Genomic DNA, 27,974 nt, shown 5'->3' with positions numbered 1-27,974 from the left:
AACAACATTCTTGTAGAAATGTTTTATTTGTGATAAGGTATGTATAAATATATGTAAAACATTTTGTGGTACAATTGTACAGATGAATCTACAAGTACTGTGTTTGTTAAAAGGGGACACAGTGTGTAGATGTACGGTTAACAGGTCTCATTTCTTTACCTGTTAAAAGCCCTCCTTGGGTTGAGCTCTGGTTTCAGACGTTCATTTCAGCCTTGGAGCTCTTTCAGCCCAGGTAACACTTCACACCACAGCTCAAGTTGTCTCCTTTTAAACAATCACTTACATGGCATGAAGGGACATTGCGTTAAATGGGAAATCCTATTCATTAAAAAAAGAGGTTGTGGGAGAGTGGAGGTACTCGATTGTATGATATTTTGATTCAACCGATATTCACAGAATGGGGCAAAAGGAAAATGCAACGATTTAATTGGAAATTGATAGGCTGCACAGGCAGCGATGCTGTCTCAGATTGTCTGTTTGATTCAATAATGCCCCCTGGTGGACTGTTTTTGTAGAACACCTGATTGACTGCTATTATAGTTTCTCCATACACTTCAAACATCCAGAAACTCAGCGACAGGCGTAATGATTCTTGTTCTTCTTGCTGCAACAAAGCAAGGACCAAAGAAAAATGCATGATGCTGACATTTTAATTCCCTCCATTATAACCACTGACAACTCCATTCCACACAATTGACGTCCCATTCATAATCCAATCACCTAACTTGGCATCCACCAGCCTCTGAGACACTAAACACAGAACACCCCAAAATGTTGGATGACTCAGACATTCTTCCTCAGAGCACTACACAAAACAAGATGGTCTACATGAAACAACTTCACCACTACACACAAAGTCTCCACTCGTCTCTCCTCAGCAGTGGGGGACTGGTGAGAGTAGGAGTGGGGGAAGAAGAAAGAGCGAGGCGCTGGGTGTTGGAAGTAAGGCACACACATGGTCCACTGAGAGTCCAGGATCAGACAGGGAAGGTCAAAGGGGGGGCGATCAGTCAGGGGTTACTGGTGGTGGTGTGTGCGATCGTCGGGCCGCTTGACGTGGATCCTGCGGACCCTGTCAATGCGCTCCTCGTCCTCGTCCAGGTGGTGCGATCGGCCAGCGGCACCCCCCGTAGCCTCCAGCAGAGCGTTGTCTGGACCCCTCCCATCCTGGGACTCATAAAGCAGGATGTTGAGGGTCTCCTCGTAGATTCGTGCCTCAGGGAATTCCACCTGGAGGGGAAGGGGTTTATGTATTTAGGTCTGCCTGGTCATTATGTTATCTGAAAGCCAAGAATGCCTGTACTTTGTAGCAAAGAAAATGTCCCAATGGCATATTAAAGTATACTTTTCTACAGTAATCTAACAGCAGGCTAGCGACAACAAACTCCCAAACTGGGGTAGTTTACTAGAGGTGGTCTACCTTCAAAGCTAGAAGCCAGAGACATGATGTAGTTGCTGAGTCTGTGTTCAATAAAATATCTTAACGATGACATCCCACTATATGCCATTGCAGAGTGTGATTTTTTTTTTGCGTTACCTTGGTCTGCTTCTTCTCTGTGGCGTAGACGATGGAGGTGCAGCACACCTCAGCGATCTTGCGTCCCTGGCCGTAGAAGGACCAGCAGCAGATCTCGTCGCCGATCACATCCTTGATGAAGAGCACACGGTTGTTGAAGCGCAGCGACAGCTTGTCAAAGAGCTCAATGTTCTTCAGCATGTTGTCGTCAGAGTTACTGCATGGAGGGAAGGATGGGGAAGCCTGGTTAGTGATAAGAGGTAGCGTTCCACGCCAACTAGACTGCAGCCACGTAATTGCTGTCGCACAGTAACCACCTATTGTGTGCCACATCATCGACTATGCAGTCGGACATCAGATTGCTATATCATATGATGTGGTTAGGTGATGTTAAACACCTATCCAGGCGTTGTGAGATCTGGCAGCTGGCTACAATGTAGTCAGCCTGGGACGTGGACTGCACTTAAACCATACATTTTTCACTTTACATTCATCATTTACACATCTTTAATAGATGTAAGGCTCTCTCACCTGGTGTAGGAGTATTTGTTGTTGCTTCTGTTGTATAAGAGTTTGACAGTGGGCTATGTAGACACAACAACAGGAAAACGTCAGTCAGAATTGAATACGTGAGACTAGATCTTCTGAAGTAAATACTGGGCGTGTCCTTCACTCTGATGCGTGACTCGGTCAACAATACCTTATTAGAGGTGGCGATGAGTCTCTGCTCTTCCTTCAATGATGTCACCAGAGGAACTTTACAGAACGGCTCGTATGACTCTTTGTTCTAGAACACCAATAAAAAAAAAAATACTTGAATGGTAAAGACAGATTTTAGCTAGAATGGATATGATTTTTAACATAAGTCCTCTAACAGATAGATACAGATTGAGTGAGTTGGCTGGTCCGTAACGGTGTATGTGTAGAATGTAGAGGCAGTGGGAGGTAGAGCTAGATGAAAAGTGGGGGTGGAGGCATGAGACTGACCATTTCACACCATTGTGCCAACTCAAACAGTATTGGCTCTGATATTTTCCTTTTGACATGTCCTTTCCAGCACGGTTCAAGCAACTATGGTCGATGCATAACCAAGCCTGTGCAGTGCAGTTTGGCTCAGCTCAGTAGTGTGAAAAGGGGTAAAGAGTGAGAGGAGAAACGAGCAGTCCCAAGGGTGACGGTACCTGCAGGGCAGCCTGACACTCATCAGCCAGGCCCTGGACCAGATAGTATTTGGCCTCAGCCATCAGCTCCTCAGTCTCCCGACGACTCTCTGGGAGCGGCACAGCCCCGTCTCTAAGGTAGTTCAGAATCGTCCCAAAGTGTTTCCCACACCGGTCAATCAGGATCCAGCCTGGACAGGGACAACCACCAGATCAACTTAGTGGCCATTTTCATTTTTTAGACCGCTAACAAAATACTAGGCTGATCCCAGTTCTGTTTATAAACTGTGTGTGTAACTCCTAAGCTCGTTGTCATGCTCGTAACTAGGGCTGTGGCGGTCACGAAATTTTGTCAGCCGGTGATTGTCAAGCAAATAACTGTCGGTGTCACGGTAATTGACCGTTAATTAACATAAACACATTTAGCATCTCCTGGCTTCCACACATGGCCTACAAGCCACTGATGCAGACCTTTGAAACATCTGCATTTTAAAAAGTCTAATAAATCCATGTAATATAGCCTACACCTTCACAATGAATCCATTATTTATTTTAGACAGGTCTAAAGAAACATGATATGAAGAAAATGTAGTCTATTTCAGAAGAACACAATAGCATACTCTTGAGTTGTTCTCATGTCAGGTCCTGATATGGCTGTGGGTTACACTAGTTCATTTGGCAGACAACATTTGCTTAGAATTCCGTGGCATTATTTTATAGTATGAAAAATACAATTGAACAAAGCTGAATAAAATAAAACATTTCTCCAAATGATTTGAGGGAGTGCGCACACTATTCTGTGTTGAGCGGTTAACAAAGAAACTGGTACTCCAATATGCTTAATTTAGAGTTATTAATGTAACTTTTGTATCATAACTAATGTTGGGCAATATGTTTTGATTTTTAAGACATTGTAAGGCTGCATGAAGCAACTAATGATGACTTGAAAAAAGTCACGTGAAAAGCATGAGCTCGCCTTTGTTTTTTGCGCCGGCTGTACACACTTCATTAGTCTCTCATTCACAATTTGACAAGCACTTGATAATGCCTTGAATTTCATGGTGGCATCCCCTTCGTGGCTGTAATGCACCCTGCGATTATGCATGTAATGCTTTTATTATAAAGATGCATTTTTATGGTGAAAATGATCTTCCCCAAACTTAAAACTCATGCGCTGCTTATGGATGCCAGTTAGCCTCTACACTCCTTGTAAAGCGGATTAATGTGCTTCATTTTAACAAGTTATTTGGCCACTTTAGTTGTGGTACAAACCTTATCAAAACATATAGGTCTATGGGCTAGACTACATGAGGTGTGCGACTATGATTCGAAAAAGTCGCAAAAAAGGCAGTTTGTTATTCTGTGATGATATATAACTCTCAAGTGATAGGCTAATATTGTCACCCATCAGACTATTCTTGATTTACATATACTAAATAATATGTAAGAAAGTTGTTTTGATTTAGAATGGACCATAATCATGCACCTGTCTCGAAACAGGGGCAGCGGGAAAAATACATGTCATCTATGCACTTAAATAGCGAATTGAGGACGCTTTTCCCGTGGTTCATTTTCATGCCAGCCAGGTAGGCTATACTTCTGTTGTAAAGATAAACAATGTGCTTAATATTAGGAAAGTTGAGAAATAAATATAGTAGGCCTAGCCTATAGAAAGCTGATAGGATCCTCCTCCTTTTAGTAGAGGCTATCACTGTGTTTTGTTGTACAATTGCATAGCCTATAGAAATGTTGCGCAATATGAGCTCATGGGTTCTCATGAAGTGTTTAATTCGATTTTCGAATACATTTGCATTGATGTCAAAGTGATTTGAGGGACAATAGAGTGCTGAGTACCAGGCAGTTAGCAAGTTTGGTAGGATACTAAGGACCATCAGCGGCATCAGAGCTTGGAGAAGCATAATTAAATTTGACTGCCTTCATGACTCGTGACCGCTGGTGTGTCGGTAATATGGTCACCGCAACAGCCCTACTCATGACTCTTGACAATGACCATTTAGAAGTTGGCAAGACAGTACAAATAGATCTCGGACCAGGATAGAAAAATACAGGTGTAATAATAGAGGTGTTAAAGACTCCTCACTCAGACACTCTGGATCCCGCCAAACGTATCTGAAATGAGTGGTGCCATGGAGGTCTAACAGATACAGTACCTTCACTGTCTGTGAGGACTTCCATCCTGCCACTGAACATGGCCTTGAGCATGGTGTCCTGCTTGGTGAGGGTCTGCATGGTGGTGTAGTAGAGCGCCCCGCCCACGTTTAGCTTCACATACTTGGAGCTGGGACTGGAGCCCTTGAAGGAGGTGGTCCGGGTTGTAGCCGCCGGCACTGCCGAGCTCACCACGCTCTCTCCTGACATCTCTTCCTGTGACGGGGGCACAAAACACCCCCAAGTCAGGTGTCAAGATGGCAAACAGGACAATGAGCCGCATGGACAGGTCAGCATTGGAAAACTAGTCCATTCAATCCCACATTGACACCAAGCTTTTAACTCTAAATTGCCCTTATGGATTTGGGATCGGAAAGGATTAGATAGGTAGGACCAATACGATTATCAATTCTTACAACTATGACTTGTCTTGCCCAGTTAGTTGCCCTGCCACTCACACACCCGAATGGCAGTTAACTTTTGTTCTGGTGAGTTCACACGGACAAAGACTGACAAAACCTGCACTTTATATTCTACAAAACTCCCATTATATTCTTTACAGTGATCTAACTAAAGCATAACTAGGCGTACCCCATTCATAGACGCTAACTACCTTTAGCGTTTATTGATTAAGGTATTTTCTTCCCGGGGGACTGTTAAGTGCCCAAATGCTCGGTCTGAACTAGCCCAAAGGCCGGCTGATGGCGATATTGAGTTGTTTAATCTTACCGTCCAAAGGGAATCTATGCAGCCGGCTATACACTAGTACCCCCATGGACCGGTTCAGACATAAACCATTCTCCCTTCAGGCTGCAAAGGCATTGATTTTCTGCTTAACTCGATTTAAGACTTTTCTGTTTTCATCTACGCGTGCCGGGCGCCATTGCTCGCTCTCACTTGCAGCCAAAGCCAGGCTACTGGTACTTTTCTGTTGGAATTTACATAACAATGGCTTACTGTGAACTGTAACTCCTTCTCACCACCAACCACAGGTGGCCTCATGAGCCCGCTCTGGTAATCATCAGATGGGAGGAGGAGAGGAGGTAGGGGGCTCATGTGGGTAACTAGGGGTCCCTGTCTTGGTTGGGTAACTGATTCTGGGCCGACCCTAGCCTCTTGGGGGCGCTAAGCAAGATTTGGTTGGGCACCCCACCTCGCGTGCAAAACACTTTATTTGCCCCCCTCTTGACAGCAGTGAGAAAGTTAATGTCCTGCAATTCTAAACATTTTGCTATGTGGCGGAGAGTAATTTTTGCAGTTTTAAAGCCAATTACCTGCTATTATTCACATGTTGCCATTGCTTATGCCATGTTAATGATCTGAGTGACTAACAAAATCAATGGGGGCCCCATGGAGGTCAGAGCCCCTGAGCACGGTCAGTATTCTGCCATTACTACTACAAGTTTGGATAGCTGGCTAGACTAATTTACCAATCTAAAAATTGTTAGTTGACATGGCTAATTGAGTGACTGACATAAAATAAACTGTTGATGCACACAAAAAAGTCGAAATTGCACCTTGTGTAGCCTACTATTCTAACTCTCAAGAGTAAGTTGAAACCCTGACTGAGTCGTCGTCGGCATAAAAAAAAAACTAAGCCCCGGGGTTTATGATAAGTTAATACGGGCCCTGGTCAAAAATCCTCCTGTCAGCCCGAGTTATGGAAACACAATTTCCCTAGTATAACATAAGAGTGCATACTAGTGGTACAGTCCAAAATAAGCAATAAGGTCTTTGGAGTAACGGTAAGCTCGCCTACATTATTGCGCTAAAGTACACGTAACGTTTGCTAAGAGTTCCGGTTAGCTAGCTAACGTTAGCTAGCTAGGAGACCTGAACCAAGACAGCTAAACGTTAGCTAGCTAGCTTAGGCCAAACGGACAAGTACGTCGACATTTCTCCAATTCGTGATCATTGATTCAATTGTTTTCTATTCCGAAAGTGTCTTTTAAAACAACATTGTTCAGTCATATTTACCATAGAACCCCCCAACAGACTTCAGAATTCGACGAGCACCAGCCCCAAGAATCACCTGCTTCCGGACCAGCAAACAATTGATGACGTCATTACAGGTAGTGAAAGTGCGCACCAACAAATTAATAATTTTCCCTTTTAATTTACCCTGCATTTTGTCTAATCATTCATTACTAAATTAGTTGACAGAATTGGTTAAAAGGGTGCAATGGCCCATTTTTGTTATTTTCTCTAAAGTTTATAAAGTGTATTATTCTTAATACACTGAAACACTTCTTCAACACAAAGTAGAATATTCACCAGGTCATTGGCCATGTTCGAGAGGATCAAAACCGTAATCTGTCATGGTAAATTCAAATCAAACTGTTTTTGTCACATGCGCCGAACACAACAGGTGTAGTAGACCTTACAGTGAAATGCTTACTCACATACCCTTAACCAACAATGCAGTTGTAAGAAAAATAAGTGTTAAGTAAAAAATAGATAACTAAAAAATAAGAAATAAAAGTAACAAATAACAGCAGTAAAATAACAGTAGTGAGGCTATATACAGGGGGTACCGGTACAGAGTGAATCAATGTACGGGGGCACTGGTTAGTCAAGGTAATTGAGGTAATATGTACTGTACATGTAGGCAGAGTTAAAGTTAGATAATAAACAGAGAGTAGCAGCTGCGTAAAATGGGGGGGGGGGAATTGCAGATAAGAGGCGTTGTCGTGCCCTCTTCACGACTGCCTTGGTGTGTTTGGACCATGATATTTTGTTGGTGATGTGGACACCAAGGAACTTGAAGCTCTCAACCTGCTCCACTACAGCCCCGTCGATGAGAATGGGTGTGTGCTCGGTCCTCCTTTTCCTGTAGTCCACAATCATCTCCATATCATCTCCATATCACATTGAGGGAGAGGTTGTTATCCTGGCACCACACGGTCAGGTCTCTGACTTCCTCCCTATAGGCTGTCTCATCGTTGTCGGTGATCAGGCCTACCACTGTTGTGTCATCGGCAAACTTAATGATGGTGTTGGAGTCGTGCCTGGCCATGCAGTCATGAGTGAACAGGGAGTACAGAAGGTCAGCTGAGCACGCACCCCTGAGGGTCCCCTGTGTTGACGATCAGCGTGGCGGATGTGTTGTTACCTACCCTTACCACCTGGGGGCGGCCCGTCAGGAAGTCCAGGATCCAGTTGCAGAGGGAGGTGTTTGGTCCCAGGGTTCTTAGCTTAGTGATGAGCTTTGAGGGCACTATGGTTTTGAACGCTGAGCTGTAGTCAATAAATAGCATTCTCACATAGGTGTTCCTTTTGTCCAGGTGGGAACAGGCAGTGTGGAGTGCAATAGAGATTGCATCATCTGTGGATCTGTTGGGGTGGTATGCAAATTGGAGTGGGTCTAGGGTTTCTGGGAGAATGGTGTTGTGAGCCATGACCAGCCTTCAAAGCACTTCATGGCTACAGACATGAGTGCTACGGGTCGGTAATCATTTAGGCAGGTTACCTTAGTGTTCTTGAGCACAGGGACTATGGTGGTCTGCTTGAAACATGTTGGTGTTACAATGTCAGTGAAGACACTTTCCAGTTGGTCAGCGCATGCTCGGAGTACACGTCCTGGTAATCCGTCTGGCACTGTGGCCTTGTGAATGCTGACTTGTTTAAAGGTCTTACTCACATCGGCTACAGAGAGCGTGATCACACAGTCGTCCAGAACAGCTGATTCTCTCATGCATGTTTCAGTGTTACTTGCCTTGAAGCGAGCATAGAAGTAATTTAGCTCATCTGGTAGGCTCGTGTCACTGGGCAGCTCGTGGCTGTGCTTCCCTTTGTAGTCTGTAATAGTTTGCAAGCCCTGCCACATCCGACGAGTGTCGGAGCTGGTGTAGTAATATTCGATCTTAGTCCTGTATTGACGCTTTGCCTGTTTGATGGTTTGTCGGAGGGCATAGCGGGAGTTCTTATAAGCTTCCGGGTTAGAGTCCCGCTCCTTGAAAGCGGCAGCTCTACCCTTCAGCTCAGTGCGGATGTTGCCTGTAATCCATGGCTTCTGGTTGGAGTATGTAAATTGTGACTGACTGACTAGTTATAATGAGTAGTTATTTTTGATCTTTGTAGATCAGTCAGTCGACTGCAATGTCAAACAAGTTAATTATTTATAGGGCGTTAATCAAGAAAATAGCATTTTGGACAGTCAACGGCCCAATCCCAAATGGAACCCTGGACCCAATGCACTTGTGGAGAGCTGAAATAATTTTTGGGGTATTTTATTTATTTGTATTTAACCTTTATTTAACTAGGCAAGTCAGTTTAGAACACATTCTTATTTACATTGATGGCCTACCAAAAGGCCTCCTGCTGGGACGGGGCTGGGATTAAAAAACAAATAAAATATAAATATAGGACAAAACACATCACGACAAGAGAGACAACACTACATAAAGCGAGACCTAAGATAACAACATAGCAAGGCAGCAACACATGACAACACAGCATAGTCTATCAGAGGGCAAGGTTGAGGTATTACCATATTGGGTGCACCTGTCAAATCTCAGATCGCCACAAGTGGGTGTAGGGTCTAGGGATCCATTTCGGATTGGACCATACCAATGCGATTGGTAAGAGCATCAAACCGTGATTTATCATGGGTAATCTGCGATAGACTGACTGATCTACAAATAATACTGACTCGATGTTTAAGATGCAAGGTGATTTGTAGATCAGTCAGTCGGCAGTCGCCTGCACTGTCTGCTGTAATATCGAACAAGCCCATTTATAACTCTCTGTGGCCATACGTCATTAATTAGCTTCCACCCCGGAACTGAGTAACCAATAATAGCTCCCCCATTTTCTTTAGCTTTAAATTCATATCCATAGTTCTATGAATTGCATCAAAAGCTTTAATTGAATAGATCCAGTTTAGACAAAATAATAATTGTAACAAACATAATTTCAGTGTACATACAGTGTATCAATTTGGAAAAGATTATGTAAATTGTTTACTCTCAGAAAAATACATCCCACTTGGAATGTTTTCAGTGCGAAAGTGCAAGGATTAATGGCTGCAATCACGGATCTCTTGTTATTGTTTACATTTTGAAACAGACTAAGGCCTCTAATTTATGGGGGTGTCATTGACAGTGAACGGCAAGTTCTTGTTGAGTAATGTTTTACCTAGCTTTTCATGTTCGTAAAATGCGTTGACAAAAAGCTAAGTTATATCAATCAATTGGTGGTGACGAAGTAGCTAGCTAACGTTAGCCTGCTATGCTAACCAGCAGCTAGCTAACGTTAACCATAATACAGTAGATTGTTGGCTACAACAAGCTAGCGAGTTATGTCGGGTCTAGTAGTTATCTAGCTACTATAGCTAACTGTCACTCTTGATTTGTACCACAATGTTAGTTTGTCATGGATTAAAATGTTAGCTTGCTTGCTTTCTACTGTAGCTAAGTTAGGAACGTGTCATCGTTTGAGACCAGACAGACCATCCACAATTTTGCTAACGTTGGCTAGCTAGCTTAAACGGTCTCAAAGTTGTAATGATGGGCTAACTCGTTACAAATGTTCTTTATGTGTTATTTTCATAGAGATGACAAATTGATCCGCTTTTGCTGGGCTAACCAAAGCGCAGCTATAGCTCTCGAAGGGTTTCTGGAAACTTGGATCTCGAGGATGTTCAAATGACTGCAGAAACATAGCGCATAGTTGCAAAGGTCAAGCGAAGATCACCAGAGAAAAACACAGGTATAACACACCATGTTCTGTGTTTGTGCTATTGTTTTCTGTGTGTGATGTCATTATTAGAATAAGTATTCTTATTATATTGCAGTGTATGGCTAGATCTAAGTCATGTTATTGTTTTCCCCCCTTCCCCTTTTCCCACAGAGAATACTGACAAGTGAATTTCTCCTTGAATATTCATCACTATTGTGTTTCTGCAGCAACTAAATCTGTCAATTATGCCTGACCTTAGGGGTGCACAATGTTTAGTGCAACTCAGAGTTCCAAGTCTGAGTTCCTGGACAAAGCCAGGCAGGCACGTGAGGAGAGGAAGGGGTACAAAGAGAGGGAGAGAGCAGCCACTCTGATCCAAGCGCTGGTCAGGAGATTCCTCTGTCGCTGCAAACTCCAGAAGCAAATAAGGTTAGCTTTACAAGCAATACTTGCCAATATGCTTTAGGAGGACATATCATCTTTCTTGAGACTCAATGTGTGAATTCTCTCTCTTTCTGACCAGGAAAGAGGTTGATGACTTCTTTCAAGATGTCGGAACAACAAAAAGAAATGCACTATCCATTTTTAAAATTGCTCGGAAGTTGTTATTCATTTTTTGTCAAGAGGATAAGCTGGTGAGTTTCTTTAATCCCTACACTTTACCCTCACTGAAAATATATAACAAATATGTTTTGTACGTTAACTGATTTGGAAATATGTTTTGTACATTGTTATAACTGATTTGAATTTTAATTGTCTCTTACTGGAGAATGTCTCTTATTTACTTAGGAACTGAAAGGCATTTCAATGATTATGTATCAATATAGTACTTGAGATTACTGAAGATTGCTTAGTGTACATTTAACTAACGAACTATGATGGTTTTTGCTACGCAGAGGTTTGAGAAGCTTTGTCGCTCCATTCTTGGTAGCATGGAGGTTGAAAATGAGCCCAAAGTGAGTATGATTATTATTGATCATCAGTGATTACAGATTTTTTATGAACCCAGAGTGTGATTGACTCTGTGACTGTGTTCTTGGTTATCAGGTTTGGTATGTGTCATTGGCCCTTTCCAAAGACCTCACCATCCCATGGATCAAGCAGATCAAAGATGTTCTGTGGGTCTCCTGTAATTTTCTGAAAAAATTAAAGGTAAATATAAATACATAGGATAATAACCTTTTATAAAATAACAGGTGTATAATTTTAAATATTGAAATTTCAAAATTGTAACTTTAACCCTCCCTCCCTTCCTTCTCCTGTAGCCTGACATCCTGCAGGACAATAAGCTGGTGACTTTGTACCTTACCATGCTGGTTACCTTCACAGACACGTCAACCTGGAAGATAGTGAGAGGGAAAGGTCAGTCTCAGGTCAAACCACTGCTGCAGTGCACACACATCCTCTGTTATCACAAGTGTCTTGATATTGAAAGAAAAAAGACACAAAGTGGAATCCAACATTTCTTTCCTCCTCTATTCTAGGAGAGGCCCTCAGGCCAGCGTTGACCCGGATCTGTGAGAACATCATGGGGCATCTCAATCAAAAGGGATTTTATTCAATACTGCAGGTACAGTTACACACGTGGCATCTTCCACCCAGGCCTTTTAGAGCGATTATTATGATGTTAACAGGGTTGGGGTCAATTCAATTTAAATTCTAGTCAATTCAGGAAGTACACATTCTAATTCATATTCTCTTTTAATGCTTTTCAATTAGGAAGAATTAGAATTTTGGCTTACTTTTTGAATTGACTGGAACTGAAATGGAATTGACCCCAACCCTGGTTGTTGACATGTATTGGTTGTTTGGATTCCCTGGTAGATTCTACTCACCAACGGATTGGCGCGCTCCAGACCCTCTCTTACCAAGGGCACACTCACAGCAGTATTCACGTTGGCATTAAGGTGAGTGGTTGTTGGAAGTGCTCTAATCCCCATTTAACCACAATGGATCAATTGTCTCTGCATCACTAGAGCCTGGAGCAGATCTATTGCAGTATATTCCCAGGGTTCAGCTAGCTCACGTCCCCTCTCAGTAACAGGGTTTGTTGTAAGAAAATAATCCTGCGTTTTAGCTTCATGGAGAATTAAGTCCTATCTTATAGTGTGTGTGATCTGCTTGGTTACCGTTTTAGAATGCTTGGAGCCGAAGAAGCTTTGGGAGCCATTAGTGTAACTTGTCTTTATTTTATAGACCTGTCATTGCTGCTCACTTCTCTGACAACCTGCTGAGGTCTCTTCTCATCCACATCATGTCTGTCCCAGCTGTCGTCTCCCACATCAACACCATCACCCCAGAGGTAGACACTCACATGAAGAAATGGCACCCTATTCTCTACCTAGTGCACTGTATGTAGGGAATGGGGTGCTCGAAAGTAGTGCACTATGTAAGGTATAGGGTGCCATTTCAGACGCACCCTTTATTGTGTAGACATCATAGCTTGTACAGTGAGAGAGCCTCTGAGCGTGCGCTTGTCTGTGCAGTGCATGGCCACCATACAGACCCACGACCTGCTGAGGAAGTTCACCCTGTTCCTGAGCCGCGAGGAGCAGTGTGTTGACATCTGTGTCTGCCTGGAGGGGAGCCACACACTGTGCTTGCTGGGTATGGTCCTTTACACTGCCTCACATAGCTATTCTATGGCAATAGTTTTTAATTCTCTTCTATAGGGCAGGGTTTCCCAAACTCGGTCCTGGGGCCCTCCCTGGTGCACGTTTTGTTTTTGTCCTAGCACTAAACAGCTGACTCAAATAATCAAAGCTTCATGATGAGTTGGTTATTTGAATCAGCTGTGTAGTGCAAGGGGAAAAACCAAAACCTGCACCCAGTGGATTGGGGGGGGGGGGGGCAGGACCAATTTTGGGAAACCTGCTATAGGCTACTGTTTGTGTGAGTGTACAAGTTTGAGTTTTTTTTTGCATCACTCTTTCTTGTTTTTCTCTGTGCGGTGCTGTGGGAAGCATACTGAATCAGCTCTTTGGGGTTGCTGCTCTGTGGGGCCTGTCTTTCATCCTGTTGTACTGTAGGTAACCTGATTCACCTGGGCTACCTCAACGAGAAAGTCCTGGAGGAGGAGGCCAACCACTTTGTGAAAGACCTGACGGACATGCTGTCCTACTGCCAGAGATACGTGTCCCAGAAGAAATCCAACCTCACTCACTGGCACCCGGTCCTAGGCTGGTTTTCCCAAACTGTAGACTACGGGTCAGTGGGACATCCTCAGAACCTGAAAGGTGTAGCCTGATCCCAGATATGTTTCTGCTCTCTTGTGGACTCCTATTGTCATGCCAAACTCATGACAATGACCATAGGAGCAAAACGGCACAAAAAGTTATGGGACCGGGCTATGAAATGGGATCTCAACCATTGAATGTCATGGATTTAAAGTGGATCTTAACTCCCTCACCCTGTCCCCCTCTCCAGTCTGAATGAGTCTATGCCACTGGTCACCAAGCAGCTGCAGTACCTGTGGGGCATGCCTGTGATCCGGACTCTCTTCAGTGACGTCCTCAGCAAAAAGCTAGAGACCCTAGAGCCCACGCCTCCACCACAGCCTACCACGTCGCAGAACAACCTGCCAGTCAAGAGTAAGTCAAATTTGGTTTCAGTTTGTTGTTTTCCTCCCAGGCACTTAAACAATCAATTTCAAGGGTTAATTATTTTGACACTATTATAATATTTTTTTCCCCCACTTACCTGGGTTTTTGTCGATCAATCCAGACACTGTATTAAAGGTTGTGTTTTAAAACAATGAACTAAACCTTATCAATGAAGTAACCTTGTCAGAGTGGTTTCTGATTGACATGTGGGTTTCTCTTAGGCCTCTTTAAGCGTGCGTTTCAGAAGTCTGCCTCGGTGCGCAACATCTTGAAGCCGGTCGGTGGGAGACGAGTGGATTCCGCTGAGGTGCAGAAGGTGTGCAGTATCTGTGTGCTGTACCAGACAGCCCTCACCACGCTCACTCAGATACGACTGCAAATCCTCACTGGTGAGTCCCTGCGATTTGAGAGACACACACACACACACACACACACACACACACACACACACACACACACCGTATGTTCTCTCATGTTGTCACCGGCGGTGTCGCCCTCAGGCCTAACCTACCTGGATGACCTTCTGCCTAAGCTGTGGGCCTTCATCTGCGAGCTAGGCCCCCAGGGAGGCCTCAAGCTGTTCATGGAGTGCCTGAACAACGACACAGAGGAGTCTAAGCAGCTGCTGGCCATGCTCATGCTGTTCTGTGACTGCTCCAGACATCTCATCACGTGAGCTCCATGAATTGCTACCATATAACAGACACGTGATAGACACATCCAGTATGGGAGGGTTTCCCACATATAGATTACATCTAGTCCTGGACTAAGAAGGACTTTCAATACTAATCTGTGTCTGGAAAACTGTCCATAAATGCAGTATCCCAGACCCACTAGATGTCTGTAGTTACTGACACGTTATACTGTATGTCTTCCACAGGATCCTGGATGTCTGTAGTTACTGACACGTTATACTGTATGTCTTCCACTTGATCCTGGATGTCTGTAGTTACTGACACGTTATACTGTATGTCTTCCACTTGATCCTGGATGTCTGTAGTTACTGACACGTTATACTGTATGTCTTCCACTTGATCCTGGATGTCTGTAGTTACTGACATGTTATACTGTATGTCTTCCACTTGATCCTGGATGTCTGTAGTTACTGACATGTTATACTGTATGTCTTCCACTTGATCCTGGATGTCTGTAGTTACTGGCATGTTATACTGTATGTCTTCCACAGGATCCTGGATGTCTGTAGTTACTGACATGTTATACTGTATGTCTTCCACAGGATCCTAGATGACATCGAGGTTTACGAGGAGCAGATCTCATTTAAGACGGAGGAGCTTGTCACCATCTCCTCGTTTCTCAACACGTTTGTGTACAAGATGGTCTGGGACGGCATCTTAGGTGAGTCGCCTCATACCCCTGTTGAACTCTTGTCAAACTCAAAGGTCAAGCTGATTGACAGTGACAGAATTGCCACTCCCTGGTTTTGGCACCATGAGAAATACCTTGGGGATAGGGTTAGTGAGTGGGTGCATTCATTTAGTGTGTTGTTGTGACAGAGAATGCCAAGGGGGAGAAGCTGGACCTGTTCCACAGTGTTCACGGCTGGCTGATGGTGCTCTATGAGCGGGACTGCAGGAGAAGGTTCTCCCCTGATGACAACTGGCTGCGCAAGTAAGTGCCCCTCTGGAAACATACTGATCCTAATCCCCAATACTTCCCATATTTGTTATTCTGCACTTCCCAAATCCTTATAAGGTGATCCTAGTGATCAGTAGCAGTCAAATACTCTCAAAGCTTGAGGTGCGCTTGATTAAGCTTGCCCACCATAATGGAACCAATGGAATGTTAGTGCCAAAAGCGCCAACTTTGTCCACCCTGTACACCCTGGGGAAATATCGGGCCCATCTCAAGTATTTGACCTATGTATTTGTTCCAGGTGTGATCTGTGGGAGACAATTGTGATGTTGGGAAAAGGCGCGCACGCACACACACTCTTTCACCCCTTATGTTCAGGGATCTGAAGCCGAGCCTTTTGTTCCAAGAGCTGGAGAAGGGCAAGAGGAGAGCTCAGCTGTTACTGCAGTACATACCACACGTCATTCCCCACAAAAACGTGAGTCTGCACAGAAAGAATATTGTCCCTCTGGGGCATCTGTAGTTGTAGTTTCACTGTACCGTGTCCTTATCAATGTGTACATAGTGTCTCACCCCCATTCGTAATCCTGTACTACCCACTTTAGAGGGTCCTGCTGTTCCGGAACATTATCACCAAGGAGAAGGAAACCTTGGGATTGGTGGAGACAAGCTCCGCGTCTCCGCATGTCACCCATATCACCATTCGCCGCTCACGGATGTTAGAGGTATTAAATTGATGTATCGATCTGTTGCATGTTTTCCCCCACACTCGAATACCACTTAGGATGAATTCTGTATTCAAGTGTAAAGATTGAGACAGAGTCTAGTTGTCAAATACAGTCAGGTATGGTGGCTGTGACTTCAGCCCAAACTGATCACCCAAACTCTTTGTCTGAACACTCTTCAGGATGGTTATGACCAACTCCGCCGGTTGCCTGTCAACTCCATCAAAGGCGTGATCCGTGTGAAGTTTGTCAACGACCTTGGTGTGGACGAGGCCGGAATCGACCAGGACGGCGTCTTCAAGGAGTTTCTGGAAGAGATCATCAAGAAAGTCTTCAACCCGGCACTCAACCTCTTTAAGGTTTGCTCTCCAGACCTCGTTTCAAATAATTTTGGAATCATTTTGAAAGATTCACTCTCACAAGGTGCTTTTAGCCATTTTCTGTCAACCATGCTGCTGCTGCTGATGATGATGTATTTTCCCCCATAGACCACCAGTGGCAACGAGAGGTTGTACCCCTCTCCTACGTCCTACATCCACGAGAACCACCTGCAGCTTTTTGAGTTTGTGGGGAAGATGCTTGGCAAAGCAATGTATGAGGTGTGTCTGCACTCACAGAGGATGTTAGTCATGTGAAATTGCCATATATTTACAAGAATGACTCCTTTTAAAGCCACAAGCCCTGCCCACCACTTTCCCCCCTATAAAACTGAGGGATGGGTCTGGAGAAATGTAACGACGGTTCATAGCTGGAGCTATGGATGCAATGCCTGATAGTCCATGAGATCAACGTGTGTGTGTTTTTCAGGGCATCGTGGTGGACGTACCCTTCGCCTCCTTCTTCCTCAGCCAGGTCATGGGTCACCACCACAGCACCTTCTACAGCTCCATTGACGAGCTGCCCTCCCTGGACTCTGAGTTCTACAAGAACCTCACCTCCATCAAGGTCAGAAAGATCCCCCGCCCCAACTATCATAGTCCTATATTCCCTGTTATTGTGTGTATTACAGCATAAACCGTGTTTATTTACGAAATCGTTGTACTTTTTTTTGCAACATTGTTTTGCAACTCCCTAAGTTTATTTTACTTACTGCTTTAGCACACTCTGCCAACCCGGATGTCTTAGTCGTGTCTGAATCCTGGCTTAGGAAAACCACCAAAAACCCTGAAATCTCCATCGCTAACTATAACATTTTCCGCCAAGATAGAACTGCCAAAGGGGGCGGTGTTGCAATCTACTGCAAAGATAGCTTGCAGAGTTCTGTATTACTATCCAAGTCTGTACCCAAACAATTCGAGCTTCTACTTCTGAAAATTCACCTTTCCAGAAACAAGTCTCTCACTGTTGCCGCTTGCTATAGACCTCCCTCTGCCCCCAGCTGTGCCCTCGATACCATATGTGAATTGATTGCCCCCCATCTAACTTCTGAGCTCGTGCTACTAGGTGACCTAAACTGGGACATGCTTAACACCCCGGCCATCCTACAATCTAAGCTTGATGCCCTCAATCTCACACAAATTATCAATGAACCTACCAGGTACAACCCCAAATCCGTAAACACGGGCACCCTCATAGATGTCATCCTAACTAACTCGCCCTCCAAATACACCTCTGCTGTTTTCAATCAAGATCTCAGCGATCACTGCCTCATTGCCTGCATCCGTAATGGGTCTGCGACCAAACAACCACCCCTCATCACTGTCAAACGCTCCCTAAAACACTTCTGCGAGCAGGCCTTTCTAATTGACCTGGCCCAGGTATCCTGGAATGACATTGACCTCATCCCGTCAGTAGATGATGCCTGGCTATTCTTTAAAAGTGCCTTCCTCACCGTCTTAAATAAGCATGCCCCACTCAAAAAATGTAGAACTAGGAATAGATATAGTCCTTGGTTTACTCCAGACCTGTCTGCCCTTGACCAGCACGAAAACATCTTGTGGCGTTCTGCATTAGCATCGAATAGCCCCTGTGATATGCAACTTTTCAGGGAAGTTAGGAACAAATATACACAGGCAGTTAGAAAAGCTAAGGCTAGCTTTTTCAAACAGAAATTTGCATCCTGTAGTACTAACTCAAAACCGTTCTGGGACACTCTAAAGTCCATGGAGAATAAGAGCACCTCCTCCCAGCTGCCCACTGCTCTGAGGCTAGGAATTTCAATAAGCATTTCTCTACTGCTGGCCATGCTTTCCACCTGGCTACCCCTACCCCGGTCAACTGCCTGGCACCCTCCACAGCAACCCGCCAAAGCCCCCACCATTTCTCCTTCACCCAAATCCAGATAGCTGATGTTCTGAAAGAGCTGCAAAATCTGGACCCATACAAATCAGCCGGGCTAGACAATCTGGACCCTCTCTTTCTAAAATTATCTGCCGAAATTGTTGCAACCCCTATTACTAGCCTGTTCAACCAATCTTTCGTATCGTCTGAGATTCCCAAAGATTGGAAAGCTGCCGCGGTCAACCCCCTCTTCAAAGGGGGAGACACTCTAAACCCAAACTGCTACAGACCTATATCTATCCTACCCTGTCTTTCTAAGGTCTTCGCAAGCCAAGTTAACAAACAGATTACCGACTATTTCGAATCCCACCGTACCTTCTCTGCTATGCAACCTGGTTTCAGAGCTGGTCATGGGTGCACCTCAGCCACGCTCAAGGTCCTAAACGACATCATAACTGCCATCGATAAGAGATATTACTGTGCAGCCGTATTCATCGACCTGGCCAAGGCTTTCGACTCTGTCAATCACCACATTCTTATTGGCAGACTCGACAGCCTTGGTTTCTCAAATGATTGCCTCGCCTGGTTTACCAACTACTTCTCTGATAGAGTTCAGTGTGTCAAATCGGAGGGCCTGTTGTCCGGACCTCTGGCAGTCTCTATGGGTGTGCCACAGGGTTAAATTCTCGGGCCGACTCTCTTCTCTGTATACATCAATGATGTTGCTCTTGCTGCTGGTGATTCTCTGATCCATCTCTACGCAGACGACACCATTCTGTATACTTCTGGCCCCTCTTTGGACACTGTGTTAACTACCCTCCAGACGAGCTTCAATGCCATACAACTCTCCTTCCGTGGCCTCCAACTGCTCTTAAACACAAGTAAAACTAAATGCATGCTATTCAATCGACCACTGCCCGCACCTGCTCGCCCGTCCAGCATCACTAGTCTGGATGGCTCTGACTTAGAATACGTGGACAACTACAAATACCTGGGTGTCTGGTTAGACTGTAAACTCTCCTTCCAGACTCACATTAAGCATCTCCAATCCAAAATTAAATCTAGAATCGGCTTCCTATATCGCAACAAAGCATCCTTCACTCATGCTGCCAAACATACCCTCGTAAAACTGACCATCCTACCGATCCTCGACTTCGGTGATGTCATCTATAAAATAGCCTCCAACACTCTACTCAACAAATTGGATGCCGTCTATCACAGTGCCATCCATTTTGTCACCAAAGCCCCATACACTACCCACCATTGCGACCTGTACGCTCTCGTTGGTTGGCCCTCGCTTCATACTCTTCGCCAAACCCACTGGCTACAGGTTATCTACAAGTCTCTGCTTGGTAAAGCCCTGCCTTATCTCATCTCACTGGTCACCATAGCAGCACCCACTCGTAGCACGCGCTCCAGCAGGTATATCTCACTGGTCACCCCCAAAGCCAATTCCTCCTTTGATCGTCTTTCCTTCCAGTTCTCTGCTGCCAATGACTGGAACGAACTGCAAACATTTCTGAAGCTGGAGACTCATATCTCCCTCACTAGCTTTAAGCACCAGCTGTCAGAGCAGCTCACAGATCACTGCACCTGTACATAGCCCATCTGTAAACAGCCCATCTATCTACCTACCTCATCCCCATACTGTATTTATTTATTTATCTTGCTCCTTTCCAGTATCTCTACTTGCACATTCATCTTCTGCACATCTACCATTCCAGTGTTTAATTGCTATATTGTAATTACTTCGCCACCATGGCCTATTTATTGCCTTAACTTACCTCATCACTGTATATAGACTTTTTGTTTTCTTTTGTTCTACTGTATTATTGACTGTATGTTTTGTTTATTCCATGTGTAACTCTGTGTTGTTGTATGTGTCTCACTGCTTTGCTTTATCTTGGCCAGGTCGCAGTTGCAAATGAGAACTTGTTCTCAACTAGCTTACCTGGTTAAATAAAGGTGAAATAAAAAAATACAGAAAATGAGCGTTTCTGATTGGAAAGTCCAGGTGGTCCCTCCCCGTTTCAGTCCGTTTTCTCCCGCTTGGTGCCTGTTGAACACGACTCTGGTTTATGGTTATAATTGCGCTCTTTTGATTTGAGATGTTTGTTTTGCTTTGTCGATACTTTTTTTGTGAGCAATTTGACTTCAAGTTGTGGAAGTTGACTCAAAATAGGTGGTTGATCTTGGTTTTGTCCTTTTCCAGCGCTATGACGGGGATGTTGGTGATTTGGGACTGACACTATCGTATGACGAGGACGTTATGGGACAGGTAGAAACTATATTTTTTTCTCTGAATGCAGGAAAACAGAACTGCTCTTTTAATCTTAATACTCTCTTCATGTTTCCTGGCAGCTGGTCTGTCACGAGCTGATTCCTGGAGGAAAGACGATGCCAGTCACCAACGAAAACAAGTGAGCAAGATGCAGATCCAGTATCTAGTGGTTCTCAAACCCCTCGGGGACCCCCACCCATTCCATGCATTTGATCTATTCCACAGCTAGCACACCTGATTCAACTTGTCAACTAATCATCAAACCCTTGACTAGGTGAATCAGGTGAGCTAGTTCAGAGCTACTGAAATTGTGAAACATCTAGGGGTCCCAGAGGAGAGGTTTGAGAACCACTGATATACTGTAGAACCAAACTTGCAGATGTTAGTTGTTAATGCCACTTGATGTTCGCACCATTGTTTGTCTAATACAAGACGTATTTATTGTCCCCCCTCCAGACACTTGTGGAGATCTAAAAGGATTTGATAGGTATAAGCAATAAGGTGAATGTCCTACCAAGCCAGGGCATAGTAGATGTACTTGCATTGCTTATTATACCTATCAAATCCATTCATATTTTCACTGTTACTTTTTTCTTCTTACTTTTTATTTTAGTCTACTTGGTAAATATTTTGTCAACTCTTCTTGAACTGCACTGTTGGTTAAGGGCTTGTAAGTAAGCATTTCACGGTAAAGTCTACACTTGTTGTATTCGGCGCATGTGACAAATAGTTTGAGTTGATTTCACAAGTGCCCAGGAGGTAAGGGCTACGGGGTTGTTTCTAGACAGGCCCATGGTCAAAGACGGTACAGTATGAAGATGGGAACTGCTTCTCCAATAGAAATCCTGATCACGCTTGTCGGTGATGTCATGGCGATGTTGGCTAGCAAAGCTCATGCATAGAAACACGTCATCGGGTCTAACAGTCCTCTCTCACTGAACTGTGCAGGTCGTCAAATCAAAGGCACTCCTTTGCTATAAAGTTGTTTTTGACAAATGAAAACGTGTCAGTTTGTCACTTTCACAAGGTTGGAGTAATAACATTTTCAGCTACATAAGACACCGGCTCAAATCTCAGTTGTGCCTTTAGATTTTCAGAAAATGAACAACCAAGGAATAATTTTTCCCTTTTCTCATTGACTTCTTAAACCCTGGTCTGCTTCACAAGCGTTCCCAGAAGTCTTGAGATCAAATGAAATGGTTAGCAGATGTTATTGCGAGTGTAGTGAAATGCTTGTGCTTCTAGTTCCGACTGTGCAGCAATATCTAACAAGTAACCTAACAATTCCACAACAACTACCTAATACCCACAAATTTAAGTAAAGGAATGGAATAAGAATATAAATATGGATAAGCAATGACAGAGTGGCAAAGGCAAGATGCAATAGATAGTATAGAATACAGAATATACATGAGATGAGTAATGCAAGATATGTAAACATTATTAAAGTGGCATTATTAAAGTGACTAGTGATCCATTTATTAAAGTGGCCAATGATTTCAAGTCTGTATGTAGGTAGCAACCTCTGTGTTAGTGATGGCTGTTTAACAGTCTGATGGCCTTGAGATAGAAGCTGTTTTTCGGTCTCTCAGTCCCAGCTTTGATGCACCTGTACTGACCTCGCCTTCTGGATGTTAGCGGGGTGAACAGGCAGTGGCTCGGGTGATTGTTGTCCTTGATGATCTTTTTGGCTTCAGGTGCTGTAGTTGTCTTGGAGGGCAGGTAGTTTGCCCCCGGTGATGAGTTGTGCAGACCGCACCACTCTCTGGAGGGCCCTGCGGTTGTGGCCTGTGCAGTTGCCGTACCAGGCGGTGATACAGTCCGACAGGATGCTCTTAATTGTGCACCTGATGTTTGCTCCTCTGGGTTTAGAAACTCTGCCATGGTGTTCTGAGTCTGACGTAACCTCACCTTTGACCTTCTCTGTGCCGCAGGATCAGCTACATCCACCTGATGGCGCACTTCCGCATGCACACGCAGATCAAGGAGCAGACTGCAGCTTTTATCCGAGGATACCGCAGCATCATCAACCCCGAGTGGCTGCACATGTTCTCCACCCCCGAGGTCCAGCGCCTCGTCTCCGGGGACAACGCCGAGATCGACCTGGACGACCTCAAGTGCGTCACCTTTGACCCCTTTGACCCCGACCAGCCCCTCCACATGTCACTACTGTTGTCACTCGACAGCTCTTCAATGTGCCAATTCTCAAACATTTTAGGGAAATCCTGAAATCCACGGTGTTCAAATGGTCTGAATCTCCCATTTGATTGTTTCGCTGACAATGAGCTGACCTTGTAAGAAGGTGATGAAGCCAAGGTGAAGGTGCTCGCTGACATGGTCTCCCTCTCTCTGTATATCTCTTTCCATCACTCTGTCTCTGTCTGTCTCTCTTTCTGTCTGTCTCTCTCTTCGTCTCTCTCCCGTTGTCAGGAAACACACAGTTTACTATGGAGGTTTCCACAGCAGCCATCGGGTCATCATCTGGCTGTGGGACATCCTGTCCAGTGACTTCTCCTCTGAGGAAAGAGCCATGTTCCTCAAGGTAATAACCAGCCCCAAATGTTACAAAAATGCTATTTTACCATTCATTCATTTAGCTGCATTAAATCGACTTGCAGGGCGCCAGTTTGAGACTTGTAACTGTTATGTGATCATCCATTGTTTTTCTTGATTTACAGTTTGTCACCAGCTGTTCAAGACCCCCCCTCCTAGGTTTTGCCTACCTCAAGCCCCCTTTCTCCATCCGCTGTGTGGAGGTGTCTGACGATCAGGTGAGAACACTGTAATCATAGTCAATGTTTATACATAGAGCTCAGTGATATGGAAAACAATCCATACCATGATCATTTGCCTGATGCGATAACGATAAATTAAACTATAAGTTTATAACAATGTGCACCACAGTTTAACATTTAAAAAGTTGTAGCCATCAATTGTCCCATTAACAATAACCCATATTAGTGAACTTATTTCATTTCAAACTTTACATTTCTGTAGCATAGACTACTAATCATAATGAATCATATCAGCAAAATGCCTGCTATTAGTGATCGGTATGGTCGGTGTCGATCATTTTCAGTTTGTGGTCCCAGCTCTACGACAGCACACCGACACCAGCACCCCTGCTACTCTCCATTGAACTTTGGCCTTTTTGTTGAAGAAGAAAATAGCTTTAGGAAGGCTGTCCCTTGGAACTACTTTGGGGTCACTGTGTGTTTATGTGTGCTCCTGTCGCCTGTCTCTCTAGGACACTGGGGACACCCTAGGCAGCGTCCTCCGAGGTTTCTTCACCATCCGGAAGAAGGAACCAGGCGGTCGCCTCCCCACCTCGTCCACCTGCTTCAACCTGCTCAAGCTGCCTAACTACAGCAAGAAGAGCATCCTGCGTGACAAGCTCCGCTATGCCATCAGTATGAACACAGGTTTTGAGCTCTCATAAAATAAACTCCCCCCTGCTCGTGGCCTGCTGACAACAAAACTAAAGGGAGAACGACTGAAGAGCGTCTTCCTTACCCAGGCTAGAGGCGGGAGTCTGTTAAGTCAGTGGAGCTTTACCAAAGCGGAAGGCAAAACACATAAGATACACCCCCCCCCTACCTTTATCGCAGCCTAGGAAACCAGAAGAGCTCCACCCTCTCTTATCCCAATCAGTCTGGATTCTGGAAGCTACCCACCCCAAGGGCTCTCAAGCCCATTTGCTGCCTGTGTAACCACGGTAACCTATTTTCTGTCCAATTGTAGTCATTGACTACGTTAGATTTTCTTTCTTCAAATAGACAAGTAGCTAAAGAAACAAGTGCTGTGGGAGCAACACATTTGGAACAGTCACTTTCTACTCTCTCAACTTTAACCCCATGCTAATAATCGTAACAAGGAGAAGAATGTGTTACCTAACACATTGCCAAACTAAAATGGCTCCATGTCTTACCATTTCTTCTCAGGCTTAATAGAACGATACTTGGATCTAGCACTCCCACGTCAAATTAACTGGAAAGCAATATAGATGCAATGCAAGCCATTAGACACGTGATAGACTTCTCACTGGAGAAAAACCATAGAACAAAGTTTCCTATCTATTGGAATACAATGTTATCCATGCAACTTTCAGCTGTCATTCGATGAGTCTTAATAGCCTTGTTGAACATGACGAAAGCACCTTTTTATAAAGAGACGACAAATCACTGCCTCATGTTCAACAACAAGTTCTAACCACAGAGAGGTGGTCACCTGTTGATGCCTGTGTCATATTTATATTGGCTCATGGATTAATTAAGGAATTAAATCCTGACGATCTGTCTCTCTCTCCCCATATACACACACTACAGTCAGTCACCTGACAAAAGCATTAGACCTTGTATCTCTGTTCTCCAATGTATTGAAATTAGAACTCATGTTACACAGCAATGCATTTGTAACCCAAAGTGATGCCTGTCTGTCATGTCAATACTTTCACTGATCATGCGGTTGTTTGATACAGACAAACGATGTCCCATTATCTTATGTCGTGGTTCCAGAGTGTTTTTTTTTTTGTTGGTTGCTTTTGATAATGAATTATTGGCTCTTGAATGTTTTATATGATTTGCTGTGAAATATCTGGGTCCTATAACTACAGCAGACAACTGTTGTTTTTTCCGCATTGCATGTCGCTGATTGTGACCTTCCCAAACAAATCTGTTATAGTGAAGTCAATCATGAACGTTTCTCTATACACTAGGATTTCACTGAATAATTCTCACTACACTTCTGAAAAATGCTGAGTGCCTCGTATGTCCCCACCTCATATGTCTAAGTGTGGCGTTGGATCGCGTTTGTGACTGACCATGTCTCTTCGAAATGGAATCAAGCCATAAACACACAGGACAAGGTATTTATAAAGACTTGAGCCTGCTTCGAGACAATTCAATTTCAACGCTCCCTCTACCATGTCCGCCACTGAACAAACCAACCAACCAAACCAGGAAGGTTTGGTGTAATTTGTCACTGGCTGTGCATGCCAACCCTGTAAGGATGCTCTCTTGTCTGTAGACCTTACAGCCACATGGAAAGGGGTTACACAGGGAGCAAACCATACTACAACATGTCATAGGTTGGTTGATCACCTGAATCTGAAAGCATTTCTTTTGTATCCATCTACCCTCCTTCAGACCCTCTCTTGCACAGAAAACCCTGCAAAATACCATGCAAAATGTTGCATTAACAGGGTCAAATAAAAAGACTATGTGGGGCAGTTGTTAGTGACTTGGTGGTGGGAGACAAGGCAGTTTAGGGTCTTGATTTGAATGAAGTGACAGATAAACAGGCTGATAAAAAGCAATAGCCTGTTTGTTGAGTCTGTATTTTATGCAGAACTGTTTCATGAGGGGTGTACATGTGTGCACTACGTGGTTGTGGTCAGCCATAGATACGGTTCTGGTTGTGGTCAGCCATAGATATGGCTCTGGTTGTGGTCAGCCATAGATATGGCTCTGGTTGTGGTCAGCCATAGATATGGCTCTGGTTGTGGTCAGCCATAGATATGGCTCTGGTTGTGGTCAGCCATAGATATGGCTCTGGTTGTGGTCAGCCATAGATACGGCTCTGGTTGTGGTCAGCCATAGATACGGCTCTGGTTGTGGTCAGCCATAGATACGGCTCTGGTTGTGGTCAGCCATAGATACGGCTCTGGTTGTGGTCAGCCATAGATACGGCTCTGGTTGTGGTCAGCCATAGATACGGCTCTGGTTGTGGTCAGCCATAGATACGGTTCTGGTTGTGGTCAGCCATAGATATGGCTCTGGTTGTGGTTAGCCATAGATACGGCTCTGGTTGTGGTCAGCCATAGATATGGCTCTGGTTGTGGTCAGCCATAGATGCGGCTCTGGTTGTGGTCAGCCAGAGATGCGGCTCTGGTTGTGGTCAGCCATAGATACGGCTCTGGTTGTGGTCAGCCATAGATACGGCTCTGGTTGTGGTCATTTCTAGTTGAAGGCATAATGCACCCCAACACCTCACGGCATTAATCACTAGTTAACAGAAAAACACCTTTCTGATGATGTTATGGGGATTTTATGGGCCACTAAACAAGGTTCTGTATGGTTTTATATTGCTTCGGTATCTTAAATCGACCAATGAACCGAAATCTGTGATCTATTTGTTTGTGTATAGTAATATTAAGGGGTACAACCTACATGTACAGGCATTTCCCACAGTTATGAATGCCATCAATTTCATTGACAAATTGAAATAACTATTGGAGACTATAGTATATGGGAAGATCTTACCTCAATTTTGTCTGTTGTGACTGCGATATATTTAATTCCCAAGAGCCTCTGACTGTGGCCTCTGACAAATCAGTGGTCAATGTCCTCAGTGGTGTCTGACTAAATGTTACCCATAAATTCTTTCAATCAATTGTTTCAACAGCCTGATGCGGATTAGAAATGAGGTTTGGAAATGGAGCTGTAGTGAGACAAATGTTCAGTGTCCAAGAGAGAATGGAAGATACCTCACACACTCTGTCTGTTGTGTTTGATGAGGTCATTCCTCACTTTTAAATGATGTCATGAGATCTTGCTATCTTTTTATTAGAAGAAAAGGAAATCCAGGAAATGTGCAACATACTCCTATGAAAGTACTGTCCTCTCCCTCCTTTTTAAAAGTGTTTTTGAAACTGGTTGCACTATGTGAAATACAGGTTGTTGAAAAGGTTATTTCAATGTAAAACATGTCTGTGTAAGATAATATTTCTGCTGTAAAACATTAACAATTGTTGAGTCATGTTAACCATATTTATTCTAAACTTTACTTAACTAAAGTGAGTGTCTTTCTTCAGGAATCAAGCCATGCTTTTCTCCAGAAGTTGTATAGTGCAGAGAGGTATTTATATATTAAATAATGAAATGGCAGCTGTGTAGAACAGGTTATGTCATGGATTCGTGTGTCAGTCTGTCAGTTCTCTATTTATTACATTTCTATCAGCAAAGTTCAGATCGTTTCCTTGCTATCTGGGATCCTTGGGACGTCCCTACCATGTTGAAATGTAAAATGGTT

At 44.1% G+C, this 27,974-nt stretch overlaps 2 protein-coding genes across 5 annotated transcripts; one reads left to right on the top strand and one right to left on the bottom strand.

The window, feature by feature from the left end:
* Window positions 1-7: 7 nt before the first annotated feature.
* On the bottom strand, window positions 8-7,056 carry kctd10 (potassium channel tetramerization domain containing 10). Its single transcript, XM_014172115.2, has 7 exons — window positions 6,823-7,056; window positions 4,848-5,061; window positions 2,698-2,867; window positions 2,217-2,303; window positions 2,048-2,100; window positions 1,538-1,733; window positions 8-1,230 (listed from the first exon to the last, which is right to left on the bottom strand). The coding sequence occupies exons 1-7, from the start codon at window positions 6,823-6,825 to the stop codon at window positions 1,018-1,020; spliced, it is 936 nt and encodes a 311-aa protein (XP_014027590.1). The 5' UTR covers window positions 6,826-7,056; the 3' UTR covers window positions 8-1,017.
* On the top strand, window positions 6,832-27,738 carry ube3b (ubiquitin protein ligase E3B). 4 transcript variants are annotated; one of them, XM_014172110.2, is made up of 28 exons: window positions 6,832-6,917; window positions 10,398-10,554; window positions 10,784-10,953; window positions 11,048-11,159; window positions 11,421-11,480; window positions 11,572-11,676; window positions 11,790-11,886; window positions 12,009-12,094; window positions 12,349-12,431; window positions 12,721-12,826; window positions 13,011-13,131; window positions 13,554-13,731; window positions 13,951-14,114; window positions 14,348-14,515; window positions 14,627-14,798; window positions 15,364-15,482; window positions 15,641-15,755; window positions 16,098-16,197; window positions 16,325-16,444; window positions 16,627-16,803; window positions 16,933-17,043; window positions 17,252-17,389; window positions 20,877-20,942; window positions 21,026-21,084; window positions 22,880-23,062; window positions 23,376-23,487; window positions 23,624-23,716; window positions 24,193-27,738. In XM_014172110.2, exons 3-28 carry the CDS (start codon window positions 10,793-10,795, stop codon window positions 24,382-24,384), a joined length of 3,198 nt encoding a protein of 1,065 aa, XP_014027585.1. In that variant the 5' UTR covers window positions 6,832-6,917; window positions 10,398-10,554; window positions 10,784-10,792; the 3' UTR covers window positions 24,385-27,738. The 4 variants fall into 4 exon arrangements, with proteins under 4 accessions (XP_014027585.1, XP_045562712.1, XP_045562711.1 ...); XM_045706756.1 differs by lacking the exon at window positions 6,832-6,917 and adding an exon at window positions 7,084-7,166; XM_045706755.1 differs by lacking the exon at window positions 6,832-6,917 and adding an exon at window positions 9,640-9,954.
* Window positions 27,739-27,974: the final 236 nt, after the last annotated feature.

This window comes from Salmo salar, chromosome ssa24, assembly GCF_905237065.1.
Source record: "Salmo salar chromosome ssa24, Ssal_v3.1, whole genome shotgun sequence".
NCBI lineage: Eukaryota > Metazoa > Chordata > Actinopteri > Salmoniformes > Salmonidae > Salmo > Salmo salar.
This window is presented reverse-complemented; position numbering and strand designations above follow the sequence as displayed.